The sequence below is a fragment of the Lynx rufus genome, unplaced genomic scaffold (genome assembly GCF_022079265.1).
Source record: "Lynx rufus isolate CCGP_SWC_20201006 ecotype Redwood Valley unplaced genomic scaffold, mLynRuf1.p SCAF_6, whole genome shotgun sequence".
Taxonomy (NCBI): Eukaryota; Metazoa; Chordata; class Mammalia; order Carnivora; family Felidae; genus Lynx; species Lynx rufus.
The window spans coordinates 112368083-112394134 of NW_025814878.1; the positions used below are offsets into that span (position 1 = coordinate 112368083).

Sequence of the window (26052 nt, forward strand, 5' to 3'; positions counted from 1 at the left end):
TCATGGGGAAGTTTGGGATTCTAGTAGACCAACCCAACATTTGATGAGGTAGATTTTTCCTTGTTCCTTTTAAATTGCTATATCATATAGCTATTAAATCCAGTAAAATTTTATGTCAGGAGATTATATAATTGTAACCGTTAAGTTTTATCTGTCCTCTCTGAGCCTGGAAAATGGTACCGTTTGTTTGTAAGAGATTGGACATTCCTGTGGTCTAGTGGTAATGGTGGTATGGCTGAATGATATTTTAAAATTCTCTCTGGTGGCCAAGAGTGTACTGCATAAAAAGAACAACCTTGGGTGACTCAGTGCTGGCATTTTGCTGGAGGTAAGACATCTTAATTAGGGAGCCTGTGGCCTGGCTAGATTTGGGGAAGTGTACTATAGTGAGAAGAAACAATACCCTAAATATCGTCTACTGCCTTGAAAAATAGAGAGACAAGCCTTTTCAGATTCCAAAATCATTAGGAATAAGATGGATAAATGAAAAAAAAAATTTTTTAAGTTTATTTATTTATTTTGAGAGGGAGGGTGCATGCATGCAAGTTGGGAAGGGGCAGACAGGAAAAGAGAGGAGGCCAAGCAGGTTCCATGCTTAGCACGGAGCCCAACTAGGGGCTCGATCTCACGACTAGGAGATCATGACCTAAGCTAAAATCAAGAGTCAGAAGCTCAACCGACTGAACCACCTAGGTACCCCATGAAAAAATTTTAAAAGTCCTATCTGGAAGCCAGAAGACACTTTGTTTCCTCAAACCTTTTTCCAGCTCTAGGATAAACTACGGAGACAAAGGAAAAGATGTCAGGCTGAGGAGTTTTATTTAGTATTTTAATAATAATAATAAAAAAAGACAATACAGAATCCAAACATTTCTTTTTACAAGTTCAGATACATTTTTTCCCCAAGTGCAAAATACTCTATGAACTGCATCATTTACTGTTTATTGTTGATTGTGTAGGAGATGCTTACTATATTGGCAGCAGTGGAAGGCAGATATAAATACAACATTTTGAGATTTTTTTTTTTGCATTAAAAAGAAGCCTCCCACATGATAATGATTATTCTCTGAAACTTCAGTTTAACTCACACAGAAGAATAAAGTTTTCAGTTTGTCCAAACTGCTACAATTTGTGTTGTCTAGATAAGCTGATAATAGAACTGGAAGTTCTATTCTCCCTAATCATATATCCTCTTAAAGGGTTCCTAGTCCAAATAATGGCCCAAGCGCAGGGTGCGCGATCTTTGAGACAGGTCAGATTTAAAGATATCCTTGTGTTGTTTGCTTCCACTTTTCTTTTATTGTGCTTTAGAAAGAAGCCAAGCAGGTTAACATTATTTTCTGCTTATGGTCAGTTATACTCTGTCTCCCTTCCCTAGTTTGAGCCTGTTATATTGAGGTTAAATAGCGAATACAAAAGTTTGCTCTATAATGTTTTCTGACATTTTGATATACGACCATCCAATCCACTACAGAGTCCCTTCAAACATGAATATGGAGAATACTTCTTACATATAAACAATTTCATTAGGGACAGAGACCATGACTGTATTCCTGAATTTGCAGCAACAAATCAGCCTTCATTACCTCAAACTAACTCAATCCTAGGGAAGTCAGAGCAGTGTCTGCCTCTGGGGATTTATAGCCCTGGGGCAGGGCAGCTCAAGTCCAGGCTTTGGTCAGTTCTCTTCTGACTGTGAGAGTTCCCTCACGTTTAGGGAATGGACCAGGCCTAATACGGAAAAAGGGAAGCAGAGAAGTGAAAAGGGATTGCTGCATTGCTGAGGATTGAAGTGCCTTTCTGATATGCATCACTTGGTGCTCAGAGCCCTTGCAGAAATGGCTTCCCACTCCCAGACCCAGAGCAGCGCAGGTTTTGTACTAGGATAAATGAGGCCTCACAGTACTGCAGTCCTGTAACACCCCGTCCTGCAGAGAGGCCTCGGGACTGGTTCATGAAAGTTCCCACGTACACCATCTTCTTCCTTCCCCACACTGGTAAAAACCTCTTTTTCTGTCTGACCTGTAAAGGTCTAGAGAATCCCTGAGTGTTGACTCCTGACTCCCTGACTCCAATCCCTGACTCCTCATTCAGTCCACTTAAGCCCTAGTTTGATGCCCTAGGATTGGCTTCCTCCTAGGTTCAGCAGCAGCTTTGCCTGGATTGTTAACCCCCAAGTGGGACGACCTAAATTAAATGTGGACATTAGCAGGTCATTCCCTGCTCACCAGGATGTGTCTTGACATCAGTTAAGAAGCCTAGTGGTCTATACTTTCCATGCTGTGGAAATCATTTGCAGTTCTCAGAAACCATGGAATAAATTATCGGAGGAAGTAGGTTTATGTGTATATATGGGGTGACAGGAAAGGAGGAGAGCAAGAAGCAAGACCCTGAAGGCATAAATTGGGAACTACTCTGTTTAACTTTTTAAGAGAGATGCAAAATGGTAGGGAGAGAATCAGAAAATTATCCTGGCTTCTGGTGGAGAATTAAGATGGTCAGAGCTGATTAAAGCAGTTTTCATGGCATTTCCTGGGAAGTGTGGATACTTCTATTAAATGACCATTTTCTTGCTTGGAAGTAGGTATTTTGTATCTTTTGCAGAGCACTCTTTGACTCAGAGAGACAAAGGAAGCCAGATATTCCACTCCTAAGAGCCATGGCATTGGCTAATGGATATCAGGGGAACTATCTGGGACATTGGTTACCTACTGCCTAAGGCTGTCTTTGGCTGGTGAATGCTACTGATTAGGTAGTGAGGGGATGGTGTAGGCTTCTTTATTTAGTGTTGCCTCTCCTGGGAGGAGCAGTAGCCTGGACGGTCAATTACAAATGAACCCTAGGAGTTAATTGGTAGCCTTTGATTGAATAGGACTACTTTGATTGAATAGCTTTGGGGGAACTAAAAGGAGCAAATGGGAAATAATTTTATAGGCAGCAGCAGAATGAGGGGAGAATGTGTGCACCATGTGGGCTTGGGCATGGACTTGATTCTTCCTTTTGAAAAGCAGTAATGGAGGAAGCTAGGCTTGAAGTCAACGCCGAGAGGGAATGGCAAACAGTTAAGGTAGGCAGAGTGGCTAAGGTCAGGCAAACTTCATGCCTGGGTAACTGTCCGATTCTTGGTTCCCATAGCCATAGCTTGTCTCTGGCCTCAGGGGCTTGAGTCAGCCCATCCCCAGGGGGTTTGTCCTGTGCACACCGGGGAAAACAGGATGAAGGCAGGGAAAAGATGGAGGCTTTCCCTACTTGGGAGTAGAGAATCACTGACCAATTCATCGGCCTCTACAATCATGAGGTCCATGCTGAATCCATAGAGAGGCATAGACATGGCAGGATTGGTTTAGCAAACATAGGTCCCACTCCTTCCTGCTCCATCAAGTCCCCAGAATTACTCTCCTACACATCAGGTGCCTCTGAGCTACAGTTCTGAGTTCCCCCAGCTGAGGGCTCGAGAGGTCTGGATGGCCACTGGTGGGGGAGCAGAGACAGATGTTCCAGCACTCAAGGTGTTCATGAGATTCAAAACTTTTTTTCTTCCACTTCAGACATACACTCTTCTCTCTTGGGCAGCTATAAATAGGGTTGTTCTAATAGAGAAAAAAGAAACAAAAACAAAAAACAAAACCAGAAAACAAAAACCCCTCCCTCTAGACAACATAGGAAGACTCAAAATGATTGCACTTATTAGATGTGGACAGGGTGGGCAGAAGGCTCGCCAAGTGTGCACACATTCCTCTTGCTGCCCACAGCCTGGGGCCAGAGGTAGGTGGCTCTGGGCTGGCTGCAGAGCAGGGTCCTCTTTGGTGGAGCCCACAAGCCATCTGGGGCTACAGGGAAAGATAACTCTGGGGCAAGACCCAGGCTGGCTTCTGGTCACAGCCATGTTTCTTTAAGGACAACACTTAGCAAGGGGAGTAGGGCTCCCCCAGGGAGCACTTAGGTAGGGGTGAGGAGATGGCTGGGCCAGGAAGATAAGTAAGAAAAGGGATTAGTGTTTGAGGCTGGCTTCCCAATTGTTCTGTAGGCTAGTTCTTTAGATGATACATTTTCTTCTTTTTTTTTTTTTCTTCATTTTTTGGTGATGCTTTAAAACCTGGTTTCTGTCCTGCAGAGAGCTATAGTCTTTCTCTTGGGGAGTGACAGCGGCACATTCAACGTGGTAATGCCTGCTGCTTTTCCTCAGTCAGCTGGTGTCCACTAGCCCAGTGGTCTGGGCCTTTTGTAAGCCCTCATGGATTGGACACCAGGCAGACATGTGGGGGAAGAAGGAGAGGAGCTGTATAGACAAGAAAGCCAGCTGTGTGGGCAGTCCAGGGCTCAGACCATGTGCCCCAGAGGACCGTGCTGGCAATAAGCCTACAAGTCAAAGGCTTCTTTGGCAGAACCCTGGGCGGGGGGCACAGCCAGGGGACATTTTGGCTCCTGACTAGCAAGGCACAACCCTATAATGGCAGAAGCTCTTCTTCCCCCTCCTCATTTCCTACTAGACCCACTTCCTTCAAGGGTTTCTATCACCCTTACAGGCTGATGGGCCAGGGATGTGAGCTGGTAAAATGGGCAGTGTGGCTGGGAAGGGGACACTGTTCTTTCACCCCTCAGGGGGAATAGAGCCAGCACTTAATGGCTTTTCCAGGGGGCATATAGGAAAAGGGAACGCAGTGAAGAGAGAGAGAGGGAGAAAAAGAGAAGCAGAGAGAGACAGGAAAAGGAAGCTAGAGATACAGAAAGGGAGACTGCTTGGTCTATAGTGATTTTTTTTTTTTCTCCAAAAAGAAAGAGAGGAGAGAATTCCTCATCTGAGGGTGGGGGCTGCTGGCTCTGAGGGCTAAGGAGTCTGGGGGCTTTAAAACCTGGGTCTTGGGCCTATGGGCACTATTTGTAGGGCCTCAGGAAGCTGGAAACTTTGGAACGGAGTAGCTTGATGAAGGATTTTGGCAGCATCTCCTTGTGTTTCTCTGTATACTTGAAGTAGTTCTGGGGGTGAGCCAGCACCTCGAAGAAGGCCTTGATGAGCTTCTTGTCCTGCAGAGGATGGCAGGTGGTAATGTCAGCCTCAGCATTGGGGGTGGAAAAGAGGAACACCAGCCTCGACTCAGAAGCAGCCCCTCTTGATGCTAAATAGGCATGCCCAGAAATGAACTCTGGATTTTCATCCCCACCATCTGTTCCTCCTGTAGAATCCTATAACCTAGTCATTGGCAGCTCCACCCTTCTATTGCTCAGGTCCCAGTCCTTGGAGTCATCCTGAACTCCTCTCTCTTGCCCACAATCACAGCAAATCCTGTTTATTCCACCTTCAAAATATATCTGGGGTCTGACCATTTCTTACAGTCTCCATAGCTACCACCCTGTCCAAGCCATGTTCTCTCTCACTCGGACTACTGCAGCAGCCTCCTAACTGGTCTCCATGCTTCTACCTACCCTTGTTCTTCTACGGACTGTTCTCCCCTACAGCAGCCAGAGTGACTTTTTGGTTTTTAATTAGATCATATCCTCTTTCTGTTCAAAACACTTCTCTGGTTTCTGTTTTCGCTCAGTAAAGCCAAGTCCCTTGCATGGTCCATAGGCTGAACATGATCTGTACCCCACTCTTTGTCCTCCATGCTGCTTTGACTTTCGTACTCTGCTGAGCTACACTGGCCTTCTCAAGGTTCTTGAGCATGCCACACTGCTCCCATGCTCCTTTCCTGATCTTCTAATGCGTAGCCCTTTACCTTATTTAGGTCTTTTCTCAGAGGCCTTTCCTGACCATTCTGTCTAAAACAGCAACACAATGTGTGGAGGGCCTCCTAGGTGCCAGGCACCGTGCACCGAGACTCAGATCTTGTGGCTTCTAGGCTAGTATTCTGATTTTTAAAATAAGAAGTGGGGCTTCTAGCCTCTCATCCCAACTTCAATCAAAACAACTCCACTACTTTATGTATTGGAGTTCCACAGCACATGTGAAATAAGGGTTCAGATGCTTTAAAAAATGTTTGAAAAGCATTGCTGAAATTTTTTTCTTTGTAGCCTGCAAGTCCTAAGCAATTTTTGTCATTGTGTCTCTTATTTTGAGGATAGTATAAAAATGATCTTATTAATCATAAAGATAAAACTTTTCCTTGCATTGATCATTTATGAAGGGTAATACTGTGGCTAGGACTGTAGTTTCCTAAGTACAATTTTCTCAAACTGGGATCCACAGACCAGGTGTTTAGTTCATTCTTCAGTGTTGGTAACATTTCTTTTCCTTTAAGACAGATCGTATTGAATGGACTCTGAGAAACACTATGCTAGATCTGCTCCTTTTCTGTAGGAACTGAGGAGAGAGGAAGGGAAGGAAGGTACTTAAGCAGAAGTATCTTTCTATACCTCATTTTCCCTGTATTTCTTGGTGAAACAAGTAGGGGACATTTCACTCCTCATCTTCCCTTTCTCTTCCCCTACAGTGTAAGATAGTACAGTCAGATGGGCTTGAACTCATTGGGCAAACTCAACTCTCTGTGCCTCAGTTTTCTTATCTGTAAAGTGGGAATGATGAAAGTACCTATTTCATAGAGCTGTTGTATATATCAAATGAGAATATTCATGTAAGCACTTAGCATACTGCCTGCACATTGTTTATATGTTCATTAAATGCTAGCTGTTCTTCTTGTGCACATTCACTTGCCTTTAAAATCTCCTGGTGGTTTTCAGACGCATAGAGCCGGCCATCTCGAACAATGTCTTCTACTAGCTGCTCATAGTCCTCTGCACAATCAACCAAGAGGAGGGGTTTAGGGGTAGAAACAATTCCTGCTCCCCCTGCTCCCTCAAGACTCATGAGCCTCCCCTTTCTCACCCACCTCCCTGGCATTCGTGCCCTTGCTCACCATCATAGGTGACGTAGGGGATCTGGAAGCCACGAGCACTGTTGGCCTCGCTCGTCTTGAAGTTGATCCAGAGCTTCCTGGAGCGGGCCGTGAAAGCAATGGGGCGCTCATAGGTCTGGCAGGTCTCATAGGTGGTAATGGAGGATGGGGAGGCTGGGAAGGCAAGCAGCAGGTCAGGGAAACAGCAGAGCAGGCTACCCAAGCCCTCCTGGAGGAGGGCTGAGTGGGGGAAGGAGTCATGCTGACAGAGACTCTCCCCCATACACGTACTTCCCCCACTCCCCAACGTACACAGGTCCTCTCCCACTGCCCTCCACTTGTTCCACAACTCCTCTTTGACATCCAGGCACTCACAGAGTGTAAGAAATTTGACATTTAAATGAATGGAATGGCAAAAATGCTAGAACAGGAAAGTGAGACATGTAACACTTTTGGAGTTCTAGTCCCAATGCTGGCATTCTTAACTCTGCTCTCCACCAATCACAGAGCACATTCATTGCTGTTTTCCTTTGTTAGCTTCTCCACTTCCAAGGCCTCCCTTCTCACTGCCCTAGTTCTTCCTGTACCAGTTTTTCCTCTCTCTGTCCCTCCCTCCCAACCAGATTTGAACTGCCCTTCCCTGGCCCAGCCCTGCAGCCACCCACAGTTCTTTCTCATGACGAGGACGTCCCCACACTCATCCTCAGATGGCAGGAAGATCTCGGGTACCACGATAAGGATCTTGCGCTTGGGTGGGGGGTTGATGTTCCAGACGCACTCCACGCCAGCTGGGTAGTTGCCTGGGTAGTTGGGGGACTCGATATAGCCAGTGAACTCACCCAGCTCCCCACCACACTGGCGATCTGTAACCAAGCCCAGATGGACAGAGCAAGAAAGAGAAGGGAAGTCAGTGGGGGAATGGGTTAGGGATGTTGAAGGATTTTGAAGTGGAAACCAGACACTGTAGGCAACTGCCTTCTGTTTCATCATCTTCAAGTTCTGGGTCCACCTTCCTTCCTGCCCTTTTAGTACCTTCTCATATCACTTCACCTCTCTCTGTCTCCCCATCACCTATCTCCAGGGAGAGGGTGCCATGGGGCCCAGCCCAGCAAGTGGTCTTAAGATTGAGTGGGATGGGAGAGATGGAGGGTGGGACTTTCCTGCCCATCCACTCCCTAGCCTTGCTCCCTGTTGGTTTACTTGCCCCACCCCCCACCTCTTCCCATGCCCACTGTTCCCAGACCTCTCTGCCCCTTTTTCCACAGCTTGGCCTGCCACGTACTCTTGCACTGGGCCACACTGGTGGAGCCGTCAAAGTCAGTGCTTGTATTTCCTGGACAGCGGGTGCAGAAGTTCTGACGGAAGTCAGGCTGATAGGAGCCCATAGCACAGCGGATACAGCGATGGATGGTGGTGTTGTAGTAGTGACCAGGGGAGCACTGGACTGCAGGCGAGGGGGAAAGGTAGGCGTTAAGATGGTAGGCAAGTGGGAGTTCTGGGGCACGGGATTGAGCAGGACACAGGAGACTGAAGACACCAGAGTTCCTTCCGAGTCCCAACCTTTCTTTGTCATGCCAGAATTCAAGCCTAGGGAAAAACAAACTTACAGAGTGGTTGGCTACCATGCCAATCCTTTTCTTTCAGGCACTGACTGTAGTGCCAAACTTCTAGAAACTCATTGGTAGTATTGAGGGGAATGTGCCACCAGTTCTCCGAAGCAGAGGGGTAAGTGACACTGTTATTTATTCCCTAATTCCCAGACTTGGGACTGGTGGAGGGTCAGGATGTGTCCTATGAGCAGGATGGTCTGGTTGGTCAGGCAGCTGGGCCTTTCCTAGTTTGGGGAAGATGGTGTGCCAGCATACTCAGGTCTACTCTGAGGACTTGGAGAGTTTTTTTTGTAAGTAGTTAAAGTTGGGGAATCCCCCAGTGTGTAGCCCATTCACCTTTGGTGTCACAGTCTTGGAAGGAGATGGCCCCCTCATGCTTGGTGGTGAGGCCCCCACCACAAGGGAAGCACAAGGTCCGTCCTGCTTCAGGTTGGTACATGCCACGTGGACATGGCTGGCAGGGCTTGAACCCATCAGCGGAGTATTGGCCAGGAGAGCACTGACCTGCAATGAATCAAGGGCCCAACTCTGATGGGGATGGTCCTGGTCATCCCCACGGGGTCACCCAGTCTCAGGGGACAGAGACACACAAGCAGGATGTTGACTAGGAGAGTGGTCTGGAGCCTGGGCCTGCCCTTGGGAAATCCCATGCCCATGGGCGTCCCAGTGCCCACCCTACCCCACTCTATATTGTTTGTTCCCCTGGCACCTGCACATGTGGTGACGTTGGTGGCTCCGAGAGGCCCGTGGGCATCACTCCCAGGGCAAAGGTCGCAGGAGAGCTGCCCTTCTCTCTCCTGGAAGGTGCCCGCTGGGCATGGCACACACTGCTCCGTCTGGCCGTGGTAATACGTTCCCTGCGGGCAGCTGACTGAGGGAGAGTCGGCCGTGCTAGCCACCCCGCCCCCCTATTTCCCGCCACCCAGGCCTGGGATTCCCCTTCCCGCTTCCCCAGATTCAAGGAGAATCTCTTCGTCTGGGAATAAACAGAATCCTGCTTGGGAAGATCAGGGGCCAATGCCATGTAAAGGAGGGTTGATGGCCCCTCTGGACATGATATCCCTCTAGATTTCAACCTGGGACCAGGGAGAGGATGATGACAGGCAGGAGGGTCTTGGCTGCCTCACAATTTGAGGTACAACTGAGGCCGTAAAGTGTCCTGCTCTCTGAGTCAGGCCCAAGTTGGGCCTTCCCCGTTCCCCTGCTCCCCCGCTCCCCAGCAAGCTCCCTTACCACACTTAGCCCCAGCACGGTGCTGCCCAGGCCTACAGGCCTCTGCTGGCTCAGCTCGCTCCCCAGCTCCTGGGCCCGGCTTGTGGGCCAGTTCATAATCAAGGCCTGCCAGGCGCAGCAGGAAGCGGTCCTGGTTGATGGACTTTCTGAGCATCTTCAGGGACCCTTTCAGCCGCCGTTCCATTCGCTGTCGGAGGCAAGGCAGTCCACAGCCAGCTGGTGGTAGATGATGGTATGAGTCAGGGAAGGAAGAGAAAGTGGCTGTGAGCGGGAGGGCAGGGAGCAAAGCTAGGAGCTAGGAGGGATGTGGTAAGAGAGACTGGCTCCTGGGCTTGGTGTTAGGCATGGTCTGCCCTTAGTACAAGCTCTGCCCCTTCCCTTTGCTGCTGAGACTTGTGGTTTCCCCACCTCTGACCCCTTGCTTTCCACCCTCCTCCCTGCAGTGCCCCCAGTCCCACCTGTGGTTTCTTCGGCTCTGACCTCTGCCTCCAGTTCCAGGGTGAGCCGAGTGACTTCCTTGCCTGGAGGGGTCCGGGCCCGCCGGCCCTTGCCCTTCCGAGAGGAGTCACACTTGAGGTGGATAAAGGTGATCTGGCAGTCAGAGCAGGGGGCACCACCTGGGGGAGAGGCCTTGTCAACCCCAGGGGCACCCCCTGGGGACAGAGAAGGCTCTCACTCCCAGCTCTCACTTTCCCACCCTAGCCCAAGCAGACCTCACCAGATCTCCGCAACTGTCTCAGTTCACTTTTAAGGTAGGATACCTATTATTTGGTGGAGGGATATCCTGGGACTTCTTCCTTGGGCCCTATGCCTACAAGTGCTTCTTCCCTCTGCTCTGTCCAGAGTTCAGGATGCCAGTGGGTTTTTAGAGATCTCACTAAGCAGAGGAGCTGAGGGGTGGGGGAGGGGTGTGGTGGCCAGACAACCCATTGGAGGGGGGTCCCCAGTCCAGACCTGGTCCCGGGATTCTGCTGGCCTCCTCCGTTTTGCCTTTGTTTCTCAGGTGCAAACGGCATTTGGCATCCTTGATCTTGAAGGAGGCCCGCTGTTTAACCGACAGCACTGCAGCCTCTAGAGGGATGGCAGAAGCTCAGCACAGCCTGGGGGCGCCGAGGGGGGTGGGTACTGCTGTGGAGGGTATTGAGAAGCTGGGCAATAAGCCACGGGCTTGGCTGGAGAAGGATTATGAGAGCCAGGGGACTCAGATGTTAGGGGCAGAGGGAGCAAGGCAAAAGGGCTGGAGAATGACAGAGCAAGGAAGGGGATCCAGGAAAAAGTAAGACCAGGAGAATTAATGAGGAGAAATCGGGGTTAATAAGCAAGAGAATAAGGTGGGAACAAGGCCTCTGGGCTGGTGCTCACCATGGCAGTGGTTGGAGTTTGTGCTGTTCCCGGTGTAGCCAGCTCGGGCTGGAGTGGCCCTGGGGCTGGGGGTGCCACAGCTCACCGTGAAGCCATTCTCAGACTCTGAGAGAAGGGGGCTGTCACAGCTCTGAGCTGCCCGCCCCCAACGCCTACTGGTTGGAGTAATGCAAGGGAAGCAGGAGAGCTACCTGAACAGCCAGCCTTTCCTCCCTGCCAGCCCTACAGCAACCACCTCTATGTACCTGGCAAAAACCGGGCCCGGGAGGGGCAGGTCAGGGCACAGGTGTCCTTCTTGCCAGACCGGTTGCAGCTGAGCATGGCTTTCGAGGCACCAGGACTGCTCTGACATTTGACTGGCTCTAGGAAGGGGAGAGAGACCTGAGGAGGAGAGGGCCTTCCTCTCCCACCCTCTACACTTGGCTGGTTTGGGAAGAGCATTAGCTACATGCAGAACTGTAACTGTAAACAGAGACTGATGAAGGGATTCGTCACCAGAAACTTCACGTCAGTAACTCAAATGGCTACATTCTACTCCCCTACTACCTTACCCCTTCCTTGGCATGGAACTCCCCACTTTCCAGGACCCCAATTCCCACCCCCCAAAAATGTAGTGCCAGCTCTGGCCAGCAGAGGGTGCCGCCCACCTGTGCAATCTTTGCCATTCCAGTGCAGCCGGCCCTGGCCTGCGGGGCAGGTACACTGGTAGCTGCCTGGAGTGTTGATGCAGCCAAAGCGGCAGCCTCCCCGGTTGATGCTGCACTCATCCACATCTGGGGGAAGGAGGAGGGAGACACCAACAATGGTGGGGGAGTAGGAGCCAGGGAGTGGGCAGTGAGTGAGGACCTTTGGTGAGAGTTCCAGGCACTCCAAGATGACTACTGGCTTGAGAAAAGCTCAAGCCTAGGATCTCCTTCCTTTATCTCTGTCCCCAAAGAACGATTGAGAAGCGGCCAAGCTGACAAGCTTTGTAAAGCCTGCCATTCCTTTCTGCCACTGGGGCTGTATTTGAGAGTTCAGGATGGGAGTGGGAGTCAAGAAGCAGCGTTGGGATGGGAGATAGAAATTTTGGAGGTAGGATGCTGTTCCCTGATCTCCTAGTCTGCCGGTGGTCTTAATTTCTCCCATTTATCATGATGGATGCAGACATGGCACATGCACCTGGGGATTGCCCAGAGCCAACGAGCCAAATCAGGAACTCATTCAACTGAAGGGTGTGGAGGTGAGAGGGGACAGGTGGCTGAGGGTCTAAACTTGCTGGCTTACCCCCACAGTGGGTGACACCATATAGCAGGTAGCCATGATGGCAGAGGCACTGGAAACTTCCTGGTGTGTTGACACATATGTGGTCACAGGTTCGATCAAAGGAACACTCGTCTATATCTGGAAGAATAAGGATTCAAGCCACTGAATCTGTCTTGGGGCATTTGACCCTGCAGTCCCTTGCTCAGGTGAAGGACCCAAATGAGGGGCCTTGGCCCTCCCTCATGGCCCAGCCCTAAGATCAGTGATTTAGCAATGCCTACCCATCCCCTGTGCCCCCTCCACTTGTAGTCTTTGGAGTCAGGAACTGTGAGATCTGGTACCTGTGGATCAGGGTCACCACATGTGGTTAGGCAGGTTGGATCCTGCCAAGGATTTGAAGTGGGGTGAAATCCATCCCTCCTTGCCAAAAGCAAGGTAGAGTTGGTCATCAAGAGGAAGGGGTACATTTGCTAATTTGCAGCATGACACTGCCCATGGAGGCTCCCCACAGTGTCTACTGACTTCCTCAGACTCTGGCCCTCTGGCCTCCTTGAAGCTCTCCTAGCCCCAGAACCTCTCCTAAGGCTTTCCCCTTGGCCCAAGTCTGCTCACCCTGGCAGTTCCTCTCATTGATGAGAAGCTTATAGCCCTTCTTGCAGCTGCATTCAAAGCTGCCCACTGTGTTGCGGCAAATGTGGTCACAGCCCCCGTTGTTCAAGCGGCACTCATCTATGTCTGGGAAGGCAGGACAAAGTAGAGAGAACCAAAGGTGATACCACAGGCTGGGGACAGATAAGGAGACAACATCCCTCCCTCCCTCACAGAGACTGAGAAAATCAAGCAGAGCTCTGGGCCTGCCCTTCTGACTCCTCTCTCACTCTCTGGTCTGTTTCTTCCCTGCTCATGGAATCTGTGGCCATTAGGACCAGTTTCTTTCCTGGAAATGAGCCCTCCCAGAAGGGAACAGATAGGAAGCAGAGTCAGGCCTTCAAGGACTGCCTGGAGTAGGAAGCAGGATGGCATTTGAACTACAGGGCTAGTTTCTGCCCCTCACTCTGTGTGGATGGCACTTCCACAAAAGGCTGGTGGATAAGGCTTATATCTTCCCTGTCCCTGACCCCTGCCTAGCATAAGAGCCCCGGGCAGTGGGCAACAGGGCAATGGTGGGGGGGGGGGCACAAAGAGGTGGAGATTCAAAAGTGAGCCCCTCAGAGAGGAGGAGCTAGGAGAGAGCCGGCAGGAGGACCTCCAGGAGAGCCAGTGAGGCTGGGTAGCTGATGGGGGAGGGGCAGGGGCCAGGCAGGGGGCTGGACTGGGAGGTCTGGAGAGGCTCAGGCCTGAGGCGGCTTTCAGCACTAGGAAGGGAAGGGGGGGGGGGCGGGCAGTGAGCAGCTTCCTTCCTGAGGTCAAGTTCCCCAAGCTGGTGGCAGACAGGACCCAGGCTATTCACCCTTACTTGGGGGAGGGGGCAGAGAGGGCAGTCTTCTACTTCACTCTTAGCATACCTGTCAACAGTCCTTCCCAGCAGGAAACCTCTCAACTCTGGCTGTCTGACCTGCTGCCCCAGCCCTCCCCGTCTCCCCATCCTTTCTGCCAGCTGTTGGGCCAAAAGACACAAAGAAGGAGCTCAGTCCTCTTTCCAGTCCTCCTTGTGACCAGGGGACCCAGACCTGATGAATCATTATTTTCAGTATGGCTATTCTTCCTTTTTCCTCCCCCATTCCACCTTTCTCCCAGACCTGGCTAATTAAAAGGAGGGGAAATAGGATGGACAACATGGGAAATTATACCATAATGATAACTATCATTTGTCAGGTACTGTTCTAAGTACTTAATATATAATCTTTATATAACTGATCTAATCCTTACAACAAGCGCCATTATTATAGTGGAACTGAGGCACAAAGACACTAAGTAACTTGCCCAGGATTGCAGAGCTGGGATCTGAACCCAGGTAACCAGTCTCCAGCCTCAGTGCTTCCACTGCTACCCTATTCTCCCTCTGACCAGTATAGCCTTCCCAGTGGGAAGGTCTGGGGAATGTGGGTTATGAAGGTTATGGAACACATCTGTGACCTTGTACACACATAGCCAGGGCTCAAATATCCTTCTAGACCCAGGGACAAATGAGAATAACATGTTCATTAACCAAGAGGGCTAGGGACCCAGAGCGGGATAGAAATGAGAGTAAGGAAAACAAGGTAGGGTGTGGGCAGCGGGCACTAAAGGACTGGCTGGACTTTTGTGCCCCTTGAACTGAACTGGGAAAGGTGGACAAAAGACCAGCCTTAGCCATGCTCCCAGTTCTTTCTAATCAGGATAGCCTCCAGGGGGTTGAGGAGGTCCTATAATAGGTACTAGATCTCTGATCCCAGCCTCAGCCCCCTCACCCCTATGCTCTGGTCCTCTGAGAGCCCTTACCTTTGCACGTCTTCCTGTCTGGCTGCAGCATGAAGCCCACAGGGCAGCTGCAGTGGACACCCGTCGCTGCATCGTGGCACTTACTATCACAGCCCCCATTGTTGACAGCACAGGTCTCTGTTTAGGAGGGAGGTGGGGGATGGTAATGGGGTTATTGGCTTGGAGGAGTCCCAAACTTAAGGGTAGTAGAGAGTGCAGAGGCCTGAGGGAAGGCCTGAGCTGCCTCCCTGTGCTTTAGAAGGAGCACTCAGTGAAGGCTCCCAGCCCCCTTCCTCCCATGGCTCCCAGCCCCCAGCCCCTCACAAGTGCAGCCAAGCAGTCCACTTCCCTGCCCCCTACTTGATTGAAACAAGGTGGACAGCAGTGAGGCAGGTACAAGCCAGAGCTGTCAGGCAGGAATGTGCTGAGGGGGTGGAGGAGGTGGAGAGGGGAGGGTGCAGGGAGGGATGGGAGCTAAGTAAGGGTGGTTCTCAGCCGCCAGGGAACAAGAAGGGACAGATAAAAGTTTCCTCCTCTTTCCAGTGACTATCTCTGTGGTGGTTGGGGGGGGGGTGGTCATAGTGGGGCAATCTTGGGAAGAGTGAACCTAGTGATTCTGGAGACAGCTGAGGGATTGCCCAGCTGTCTTAAAAAAAGATCCCAGTTCCAGGCGTGACTGCTCATCCTCAGAGGAGAGGCACATATTTGGTCATTTCCCAGCCCCTCCCCAGCTACCTCCCAACACCTCCCAAACCTTCTTTTTAGTTCCAGATGGAGATAAGCTGGCTGTTCTATTGTTGTTTTTCTTTCCTAATGGGGAGAGATTGTCTAGGTAGGGGAGGGGGCCAAAAGAGAAGAAGAATTCGGAGGAGGAGGCAGGGTGTAAGAAAGTAGATGAAAGAGTTAGAGAACCTCAGAGCTAGGTCTCTTCTATTGCCCCCTCTTGACTGGTAAGACTCCTTTGCTGAGGGGTCAGAATAGAGGGAGTATGGATAGGTCACTCTCCCTATATTCTGCATTCTGCAGGACATAAACAAGTTTAAACTGCAGCTCAGGAGAATGAGTTGAGCCCAGGGAAAAACCATCAGTTCAAATAGTGCAAGACCCCTCCCCCTTCAGGGACTCTGGAGGAGGTGTGGGCCACCGTCTGGGGGCCCTAGAATTCTCCCATTGGAAAGACAGAATCCCAAACCCTCTCCTGGGGAAGAAAGGAGAGTGGTTCTCCAAATCTGGGGAACTGAATGAGAAAAGCACCAGAGAACTATCATCTTCTTAAATCTTTGACTCCTAAAACTCAGGTCCAACCGTTGTCACCAAGGAGACCACCAAAGCAAGGGTTCCAGAAGAAGCCCAACCCTGCCTGTGGGTCCCTGGTCATGCCCCAGTTACTCAAATACCCAGGTCTGGGAGCAGCCACAGTGGGATCTCTTGTGTGCCACTTACACCTTAGTCTCCTGAAGTTCCCCAAGACCATGGGAGAAACCTGGGAGGGAATGTTGAGTTCAGGCTCCAAGCCTAGCCATTCCCCCCAAGAGTGCTCTTAGTAGAAGGAGAGGTGCCCCCAAGCCCTGGAGCAGGGGGAGGGGAACAGATCCTGTGCTAAGACTAGGTAGGTTCTGAGGGATCCAAGGTGAGGAGCAGCAGAGCTGGCACAACACACATCTCAAGTCAGACGAGGAAGCTGGGTACAGCTGCCCTCCCCTGCAGGGCAGCATTAGCCAGGGCAGGGTTGAGGCGGCAGGATGGCACAGCCTCAACCCTTTGCTCTTCAGGTCGCAGTATGAAACCACAGTTTAATCTGTGCTGATTCTGTGCCAGGCACTTACTAGATGCTCTGCACACACTGTCTCAATCATCTCAGCAACCCCAAAGGAGAAAACTCTTATTCTCCCTGTCTACAGAAGAGTAAACTAAGGATCAGAGAAGAAAGTAGCTTGCTTGAGGTCATATGGTTAGAAAGTGGCAGAGGCAGGATTCAAACTCAGGTCGGTCTGAATTCAGATGTCATGCTTGTACCCATTATGGTGGGACAGAATGGCGAGTGATGCTGGGGCTGTGAGCTGGTGTGGGGGGAACCCAAGGAAGCAGCCTCAAGGAGGGATGGCATCTAACTCTATCCCACCCCTAACTCAGCCACCTAGTGGGCACAACGGGTAAGATGGAGCTGCTGGGTTTTTTGCTGTGTAGAAGGCAGAGAGAAGGGAGGGGAAGATGGCTGGGAACAGGTGAGGTGTTAGAAGGTGGGTGAGGGAGAAGGTGGGAGGAGGAGAGAGCAGGAGAGGAGGACAGTGACAGGAACAAAGAAAGACAAAACCAACACGAAGGCTCCTGGGCCAGCTCTTGGGGACTCAGGTTTCCTGTCACCCAATGGGCCCAGTACCGAGACTGCAGGGGAGCCCTGCTAATAGGCTAGAGTCCAGTCAGGCTGGGCCCAGTGGGCATGCGGTTAGTGGGAGCCCCAGCGGGTTAGCCCTTCCCCTAGCAAGCCAGTGAGAGCAAGCGGAGAGAGCAGACATATTTACCATTAGAAACGGCCTGAGGGGGGATGTGCTGCTCTAGCCGCCTTTCCCCTGTTTGACATTGTAAAAAAGCTGTTTAGATGCTGGGCAGCAGCCACTGTGGCCCACTGTGCCCCAGCCCCCTCCCCACCCTCCTCCTCCACCCTGTAGACCCAGACCACTAGCCCCAAATGATGAGCCCTGACACTCCTATGCTTCATTCCCCAGCCTTGTCCTGCCTGGTATCCTCAAAGAAGCCAGGCTCCCACCAGGTGACTGATGGGAAACAGTCTCAGAGAGGGGCAGTCATGGGCCCAGTACCACACAGCATGCCAAAGGCAGAGCTGGGATGCAATCTCAAATCTTACAAGCTGCCAAATCCCGAAGGGGCCCACCCTTTCTGCTTAACTGTACTGCCCTCTCAGTCTCCCCACTAAATCTGAATGTCTTGGTGGCCCCAAACAATGATGTTTCCTCCTACCAGGGCTGGGGAGAAACATGAGATCAGGGCAAGGCAAAATAAGTTCTGTTGGAGAAGAGGGAGAGGAACTCGGGAAGGACATAGCCATGAACCCTAGGACCTCCTCCTTTGCTCTCTTCTGCCTCACTTGGCCATGGTCCAGAAGACAGAATGGGTCTTGCATTAGAGAAGAGCTCAAGCTTACAAGGGGGTATTTTCAAAATCAGCCATGCTCAGGACGATCTGAACAGGGGGACACCAGAGGGGGATCTGGCCCCACATTCATGGGTCCCGAGCTCTGTCCTGACACATGCAGCTTGTCTTTGGGGACTGCATGCAGTTTCTTTTGGGAGACTCTGGGGATGTGTGAGTGTGTCCAGGGGATGGTGGAGGGTTTAGGAAGCAGAAGATTTAGGCTTAGGAGGAAAAAGATGAAAGGAGCTGGAACAAACCAGCCAGGAGAAGGTGACAGGAGGACCTAAAAATGTTCTAGGGACTTTGAAGAGTTAGTTCAGAGGGAAACGTGTAGCAGGAGGGGGTTTAATTAAAGAAGTTTAGAACTGTGTGTACAAGTCTCTGAAGCAGGTACTTGAAGGACCCCTTTAAAAAAATTTTTTTTTAATGTTTGTTTATTCTTGAGAGAGACAGACAGACAGAGACAGAGCATAAGTGGGGGAGGGGCAGAGTGAGAAAGGGAAACAGAATCTGAAGCAGGCTCCAGGCTCTGAGCTGTCAGCACAGAGCCCAATGCAGGGGTCAAACCCATGAACTATGAGATCATGACCTGAGCTGAAGTCAGATGCTTAACCGACTGAGCCACCCAGGCACCCCTTTGAAAGACCCTTTTAGCAGCAGCATCTGCTCCCCTGTTCTCATGTCTGGGGGTTAAGGCAGTGCTGTCTGCAGAGATGGGCCGGGTCTCTGGAGTGAGATGGGGACAGTTTGGTTCTGAAGGTGAATATCATGTCTGTAACAAATACACAGAGTGACTGTGTTCACACCTCCTCACCCTCAGCATGTTGTAGCCCATGAGATGAATGGCATCTGTTGGTGCCCACAGACCAAACTTGCCCTTGCCTGGCTCAAGACACAGCCCTTCTCCCTGCCCAAACTCTTCTCTTTCACCTCCCACTTCTCCAAAGGGACACCCTGTCCCCGTTGTGTTTCTCAGCACTCTGTGAGCACACAGTAATCGGCCTTCACAAAAGACCTAAAGGCATAAGGCATTAGGAATTAAACGTCAGGAACTAAGGAATTAAGCTCATTTCTGGTACCTGAAAGTATGTGAGGGAAGGCCTAGGAATTCAGGAAAAGGGATCCAGGTGTTAAGAAGGCCCTGGAGCAGAGCAATAGGAATGGAAGGCTGGAGCTGGTGGGGAAGTGAAGGGCTACAGGCAGAGGTGAGAGAGTACCACTGAGATGTGGAGGAAATAGGAGGAAATGAGGGCTAGGGTAAGGGCAGTGGACAGGGGGACACAGCACAGACAGGAAGAAGAAACCTGGAGTCAGGAAACCCCATTTGTCAGTTCCGGGATGGTTGTTCCAGGAGAGAACACTCTCTGCCACCCTCAGTTCCAGAGTGGGGACAGTGGGCTGTGACAGCTCCCATCTTACCACACTAGTCAACCAGGGCCTTTGGTCAGGCTTTCCCAGCTGGATTGCCCCAGCTCTCCTCCCCTTCTCGGGCACAGCCTTGGTCAACAAGCACCTCTGCTAATTAGTCCCAGTTGGACAACACTTTCTCCTGGATAAAGAGGATGGTGGGGCTCCAGGGGTGGGGCAGGAGAACTAATGGGTCAGGGAGGAGAAGAGGGTGAGCCCTGCGATCTCTCAGAGTCATCCCTCACTAGACCTGGCCTCGTCTGGGTCTTCAGTACACTCACCAGTCATTCTGTGCCCAGCACCTGGGTCCCATGCGTTCCCCCTCCCCTGGTTCCCAACCCCGACTCCCAGCACAGGTGGCCTTGAGTTCACCAGCCTCACCCACCGATGCACGTCTTCCCGTCGGTATGGAGCACAAACTTGACATGGCAGCCGCACCGGGGACCCTGCTCTGTGTCATCGCACGTGTGCTGGCAGCCACCATTACCATAGTTGCATGTCACTGTGCAGAGAGGGCAGGAGGCCTGTCAGCTTGCTTTTCCTTGGGTGCCACATATCTGGAGACTGACTCTCATATCTAGTTGCCTCTCCCATGCTCCCTTTTCCTCCCACCTCTTGCTGCTGAGTCCCTACACCCTTCCTCTTCGTTGCTTCTTCTCCCCAGCGACCATCCCAATTATCTCACGTTTACAGTCCCGTTGGTTCTTGGTGAGTTCGAAGCCAGGGCGGCATTCACAGGCAATACCCCCTTTGGGTGTCTCCCGGCAAATGTGAGCACAGCCATGGTTCTTGTTCATGCAATTCATTCCTTCTAAAAAGGAAGAGGAGGGAGGTGAGTGCTCTATATCCCTGAATGCCTAGTGGAAGAGGAACTAGTGGGGTAGCTGGGGCCTAGGAAATTGAGAGAATCCACTGGGGCTGCAACACAGACAGGAGACACCAGTCCCTGTCCTGCGCAGAGCTGGGTGCTAATGAGCCATTCTCAGTGATGTATAGGTATTGATACCCAGCCCTCCAAAACCCTGCACGAGCACCCTCTCCTGGAGACAACAAAAAAGTAGTGTCTAATAGTTACATACTAGTGGATTTAGGAAGGACCCAGAAAAATAAAAAACATCTCTTGGGGCATCTGGCTGGCCCACTCAGTGGAGCATGTGACTCTTGATCTTGGGGTTGTGAGTTAGAGCTCCGCATTGGGCTCTTTGCTGTCAGCATGGAGCCTGCTTCGGATCCTCTGTCCCCCCCCTCTCTGTCCCTACTCCTCTTGTGTGTGCATTCTCTCTCTCTCTCTCTCTCTCCCTCTCTCCCTCTCTCTCCCTCTCTCCCTCTTTCCCTCTCTCCCTCCCTCCCTCTCTCCCCCTCCCTCCCTCTCAGAAATAAACATTTTAAACTGTTAAAAAAAAAAAAAGAAAAAAACTTACGGGGTGCCTGGGTGGCTCAGTTGGTTAAGCATCCGACTTCAGCTCAGGTTATGATCTCATAGTTCATGGGTTCAAGCCCTATGTCGGGCTCTGTGCTCACAGTTCAGAGCCTGGAGCCTGCTTCAGAGTCTATGTCTCCCCCTCTCTTTGCCCCTCCCCCACTTGCACTCTGTCTGTCTGTCTCTCTCTCTCTCTCAAAAATAAATGAACATTAAAAAAAAACTTTAAAAAACTCAAAAAAAAATAAAAGTAAAATCTTTAAAACAAACAAACATGATTTCTCCTCAAAGAGCTTTCAGTCAAACTGGGAAGAAGATAACAATGTGAGTGGGAAGAAATTGGTACAGATTTTTTACTATAGAAATTACTATAAGATTTGCTTTAAAGTAAACTCTGTGCCCAATGTGGGGCTCCAACTCATGACCCGTGATCAAGAATCACATGCTCTACCAACTGAGCCAGCCAAGTACCCCTAATTACTATAAGATTTTATTCAACAAATATTTATTAAGCTCCCACTGCATGCAGAGCAGTGTATTAGGTTCCGGAGATACAAAGATAAATTAGACATAGTCCCTGCCCTCAGGGATGTCATAGTCAGTGTTGTGGGGGGGAGGCTGCATCACAGAAATAGACAACAGTATTCCACTATTCTTGCCTCACCCTCCCTATCCAATTCAAGGAATAAGGCATTAGTGAGCCCATCAGATAACAGCAGCTTAGAGCCCAGCCATCTATACTTAGGCACGACATCCACCTTGGGTCTGACACAGAGGATGCCCCATAGTAACCTCAGTCCCACACTGATCCCAACCCCAGATGGATTCCCCCAGATTTTGCTCCAGCACAACATCTGTCTATGGAGCCCTTAGGATGTGATGGGTTGAGGGACAAGAGAAGAAGGAGCTAGTGGGGTTGAGAATAGAGGATGAGACCCAAGAGGTCCTGAGGAAAAGCTCCCCAGCAGGTAGAGAGAAGCCTGGGAGTGCAGGGTGGGACCTCTCAGGTCATGGGCTGACCTTCTGGCCGCTGGATGCAGGTGTGCTGGTTGTCGCTGAGGAAGAAGCCCTCCCGGCAGTGGCACTCATAGCTGCCCATCATGTTGACACAGCTCTGCTGACAGCCACCATTGCCCTCGGCACACTCGTCCACATCTGTGTAGGATAGGTGGTTGGTGAGGCCATGGGGTGCAGGCCAGTCTCCAGAGTATGCCCTGAGACTTCAGCACCAAGGGCTGAAACAGTCTTAAGAATCTAGCACACACTTCCCGACTCTAATTCAGCACCCAGCCTCAGGCCAGCAAGTTCTCACCCACTCATCAGCTAATGTTCCACTGTTTTTGAAGAGGCCACCCAAAGAGGGCAGAGCTGGGGAGCTAAACAGGTGGAGAGGGGACATTTAAACCTGGCTCACTTAGGTGAAGACTTGCCTCCCTTTCACTCACTTGTCAGAATTGGGTGTGAAGCCAGGGGAAATCAGGAAAGGAGCCAGGGTAAGAGACACAGAGGTGAAAATAAGAGATTGGTCAGGAAGAGAAATGGGCAGTTGGTGGCAGCCAGGGAATGAGAGAACCTGGGATCTGGTTCTAAGTGCAGGGAGAACTATGGCCATGGTGCTGAGGTCTGAGGGGCAACAATGGGTAAAGGCAGCAAGCCTCAACTCCTCGCAGGGCAGGGACCATTTTTGTGGACAGGCTACAGCCCCATCCTTCCTCTCCTCCCTCCCCATGCCTGGGCTTGCTGCCATAGTCCCTAGCCTTTCTCCTATTTTGGTTTAACAAAACAGTCTGGTAGCTTGGCGAGGAGGGATGGGAGGAGAGCTGCCAGGCCACACCCTAATCACCACCCCAAATCACCACCCTCAGGTCCCAGAGCTAAGCTTATTTGGGGGCTCTCACTTGAATGCCTTGACTCCCTCTCTGTGCTACCTACTGCCCTCCCAAATCCATAGCCCCTCTCTGTCTTCCTTGGTCCAGGAGGCATCAGGGAGATTGGTCTCCAAACAGAGGAGCTGGAATTAGAGCTCCTGAGGCCCTCAACTGCTCCTCTCTTCCCATCCTCTCTGTTGATCCCTGAAACCCTGTGCTTTCCCCCATCTGGCCAAGGGCAGAGGGGCACGGATCCAGCAGGTTCCTGCCTGAGAGGTATACTTTCCTTTGCCTTATTCTTGTCCCTTCCCCCTCTGTCACTACACCCCTGATTTCTCCCCATCCGTCTTCCACTGTGGCCCATCCTACATTCCATCCTTCCATATGCTCCCTTCTAATCCAACCTTATGACTTTGCTGCTCTAGCCAAGTTCTTTCCTCCAATTCTCAGTGGAGAAACAGACCTGGGGCATGGATGACTTAGGGTTCCCCTAAAAGCCAAAGGAAGAGTTGAGGCTTTGAACCCCAACCCTGGGGGTAGGGTTAGGTAGACCTCTGCTCCCTCTGACCTTTTCCATACCTACTCATTCTCTTATCCCTCTGGCTAGTTTCCCCCCAAACACAGGGAAATAAGACTTGGTGAGAATCAGGGGCCTAGTAAGGTCAAAGGCAACCAAACACCAGAAGCTGATGTTTCCGGTCCTGCAGGAAACTCTCTGTCCTGGTCAAAGTGTCACAGCTTCTCTTTCCAAAGGAGTCCCCAAAGAGGCCCTCACAAATAACTGGGTGGAAAAGTGAGGTCCTTCCCGGTAGCTACAGTGGTGGGAGAGGTGGCCAGGGCTGGGGGGGAAGGGTCCAGCAGGAATCAGGATGTAAAGGCCTGGGTTGGGAGTAGAAGCATGTAAGCCTGGTCCAAAGATGGAATGTGACTGGGTTTAGAGGCAGCTCTGTAGCAAGGAGGCTCTCAGACTAATAGAACGTCAGATAATTCACTGGTTTGGTCAGTTGGGGAAGCAGCCTAGCTGCTTTTCTGGGCATCATTCCTCTTACTTCTCTTCCTTTCCTGGTCTTCTAGTCTTCCAGTCTCCTATTTTTGTTCTGAGAGCAGAGAGGAAGAATTTGGAAGAGGACCCCTGGCTTCACATCTCAATTCCTGTTCTGCTATGGGCTTCAGTTTTTCTGCATGGGGAAGAATCTGACATGGTCCCAGTAATGTTCCAAAAAGATGTGAGACCAAAGTTGAGTTTAGTGCCCTAGAGATTCTCCTATCTCTGCTCCAGCCCCTGGGACAAAGATCAGGTCAGATTGAGGCCTAAGAAGTGAGGAGAGGGTGAAACTGGGATTGCAGGATGAGCTGGGAGAAAACCAGCCTCAAGGGCCAGAGGCTTCCCAGGGCCAGGGAAGAAGCATCATCATCATCACCATCATCATCATCAACAACAACAACATTCCTCCCATGTATTGAACACCTACTCTGCTAAGGATTGTACAGGGCTCTTTATACATGTTGTCTCATGGTGATTCACCCAACAGCCTTTGAGTGGGATATTACCATCCTCATTTTAGAGATGAGGAAACTGAGGTTCCCAGAGATTTAGTTGATTTGCCTAAGGCCCCACAGATAGTAAGCAGGAGAGCAAGGATCTGGTGCAGCCAAATCACCTTCCACCATGCTCTGCTCTATATGGCTAAACCCACTATTGTCATCTTCTGACCCTTGCCCTGGGAGCACTTGCTAGCACCATCTCCTCTGCTGTTTTTCATCCAGCAGCAGGATTATTTCATCCTCAGTGCCCTGTCTCAAAGGGGAGACTGACCTTGTTCTCTATTATGTGAGAATGCCACTTTCTGATCACCTTCCTCTTCTTGCCTGGGAACTGGGAAGGGCTGAAAACACCTCCTCCCCCACAAGACAGCCCCTGCCCACACCTCCTCTCCCTTGCTCACCCAGACAGTTGTGTCCATCATGTGCCAGGTGGAATCCATCATAGCAGGTGCATCGGTAATTTCCAGGGATGTTGACACAGTCATGCACACAACCTGCATTATCTTCGCGTTCACACTCATCCACATCTGTGAGCAAAGAGGATCTGAGGCAGCTGGACATGCCTCCCACTGTCCACCCCTGTGTTCAGCTTTGTGGTGGTTATGTATGTGTGTGTGTGTATAACCTTCTCTGTGTGTTTATATAATTACTTTCATAGCCTGCAAACCATTTTGCATTTTACTATTGTTTATCTAAACTTAAGTCTTAAACATTTTCACGTCTCCCCCCCGGTCTTTCTAATTACCACTGTACATGGTTGCAGAATATTCCGTGTTGCCAAATCATAATTCATTAATCTATTCTCTATTGTTAGATCCCTTCCATTTATTTTACTATTGTAAATAATGCATTAAAGGACATCTCCTGTGTGTTATTTTCTTTGAATATCCCTTGAGTAGGTTCCCAAGAATAAAATTTCTGGGTCAAAGGGTATAAATACTTTTTAAATTTCCTGCTGGTGTGACAAAATCACTTTTCAATTCATAGTGTCACCAAGAATTAACGAGTGTACCTTGTCCGCTAAAGTGTTACCAACACTGAAGGTCGTAAATTTAAAATAACATCTCAAGACTGCTTTAATTTGCATTGCTTTAATTATGAGGGGGGAAGAATGTGTTTGTTTATGGTATGAAATTCCCTTGGGGTAAACCGTTCTCATCCTGTGGGTATGGTGTAAGGGTCTAAAGATGGAGGTTCCAATGTCAGGGAGCCTCAGGCCTCAGTCCTGTGATCCTGATCTACCCCCCCACCCCGCCCCCGGCCAAGCTGTGAGGCTGTGAACTATTCCCAGCAGAACCTCAGCTAGGCTATATGGTGCCTTTGAGCAAATGAGAAAATGGTGCCCTCTCTGGGAAAAAAGTAGCTGGCCACCACTCCCAAGCCCCTTCTCCATGCCAGCAGGGACTGCAGGCCTTACTGTCCTGCACAGTGTGGCTAACTCTGGGCAGTGGCACCCATTTCCACACTCAAGCAGCCCCCCCCCTTCTCCAGGCACCCTCCCCGCCTCACCTTTGCAGTGTTTACCATCCCCTGTGTAGCCAGACTTGCAGATGCACTTGTATGACCGTGGGGTGTTCTGGCAGATAGCATCAATGTGGCAGTTGTCGGTCCCCTCCACACATTCGTCCACATCTGGCAGGGGCAGAGGAGGCACTTGAGACCCTCTGTCAGTGCATTCCAAGGGGTGTCTTGAAGGTGGTTCCCTAAGGGCAAAATCCCTTCTCCTCTAATGTAGAGATAATGACCCCTCCAGAAGCAGGTGCTCTTCCACACCCTTCTGATTTCAGAGTGGGCTGACTCTGTAATTTCAGGAATTCAGAAAGAGCCCCCACTCCCCTCAGAAATACTTAATCCACAATGACAGCTAAAATTCCATCATTTGAAACACTTCTCTTTGATTGAAAAACAAACAAAAAACCCTTGGACTGGGTAGCACACTTACCTTGACTAGAAATGTTCAACTTAGCATGAATTAG

General features: G+C 50.5%; 1 protein-coding gene across 2 annotated transcripts in view; it reads right to left on the bottom strand.

Annotated features, from left to right (window-relative positions):
• Positions 1 to 4875: 4875 nt before the first annotated feature.
• The window catches only part of SCUBE3 (signal peptide, CUB domain and EGF like domain containing 3), a 33880-nt gene continuing 12703 nt past the window's right edge, over positions 4876 to 26052 (bottom strand). The window contains exons 2-22 of one of the 2 annotated variants that reach the window (XM_047102731.1): positions 25586 to 25708; positions 24478 to 24603; positions 21684 to 21818; positions 19929 to 20051; positions 19629 to 19745; positions 14705 to 14821; positions 12896 to 13018; positions 12305 to 12421; positions 11686 to 11811; positions 11284 to 11400; positions 11039 to 11143; positions 10631 to 10747; positions 10135 to 10293; positions 9677 to 9892; positions 9153 to 9314; positions 8780 to 8947; positions 8116 to 8277; positions 7499 to 7696; positions 6855 to 7007; positions 6653 to 6732; positions 4876 to 5025 (exon numbers count right to left, since the gene is read on the bottom strand). In XM_047102731.1, coding sequence (XP_046958687.1) covers positions 4876 to 5025; positions 6653 to 6732; positions 6855 to 7007; positions 7499 to 7696; positions 8116 to 8277; positions 8780 to 8947; positions 9153 to 9314; positions 9677 to 9892; positions 10135 to 10293; positions 10631 to 10747; positions 11039 to 11143; positions 11284 to 11400; positions 11686 to 11811; positions 12305 to 12421; positions 12896 to 13018; positions 14705 to 14821; positions 19629 to 19745; positions 19929 to 20051; positions 21684 to 21818; positions 24478 to 24603; positions 25586 to 25708 — 2894 coding nt within the window. Of the gene's footprint in view, positions 5026 to 6652; positions 6733 to 6854; positions 7008 to 7498; positions 7697 to 8115; positions 8278 to 8779; positions 8948 to 9152; positions 9315 to 9676; positions 9893 to 10134; positions 10294 to 10630; positions 10748 to 11038; positions 11144 to 11283; positions 11401 to 11685; positions 11812 to 12304; positions 12422 to 12895; positions 13019 to 14704; positions 14822 to 19628; positions 19746 to 19928; positions 20055 to 21683; positions 21819 to 24477; positions 24604 to 25585; positions 25709 to 26052 lie in introns of both variants that reach the window. The other variant, XM_047102730.1, reaches the window with a different exon arrangement.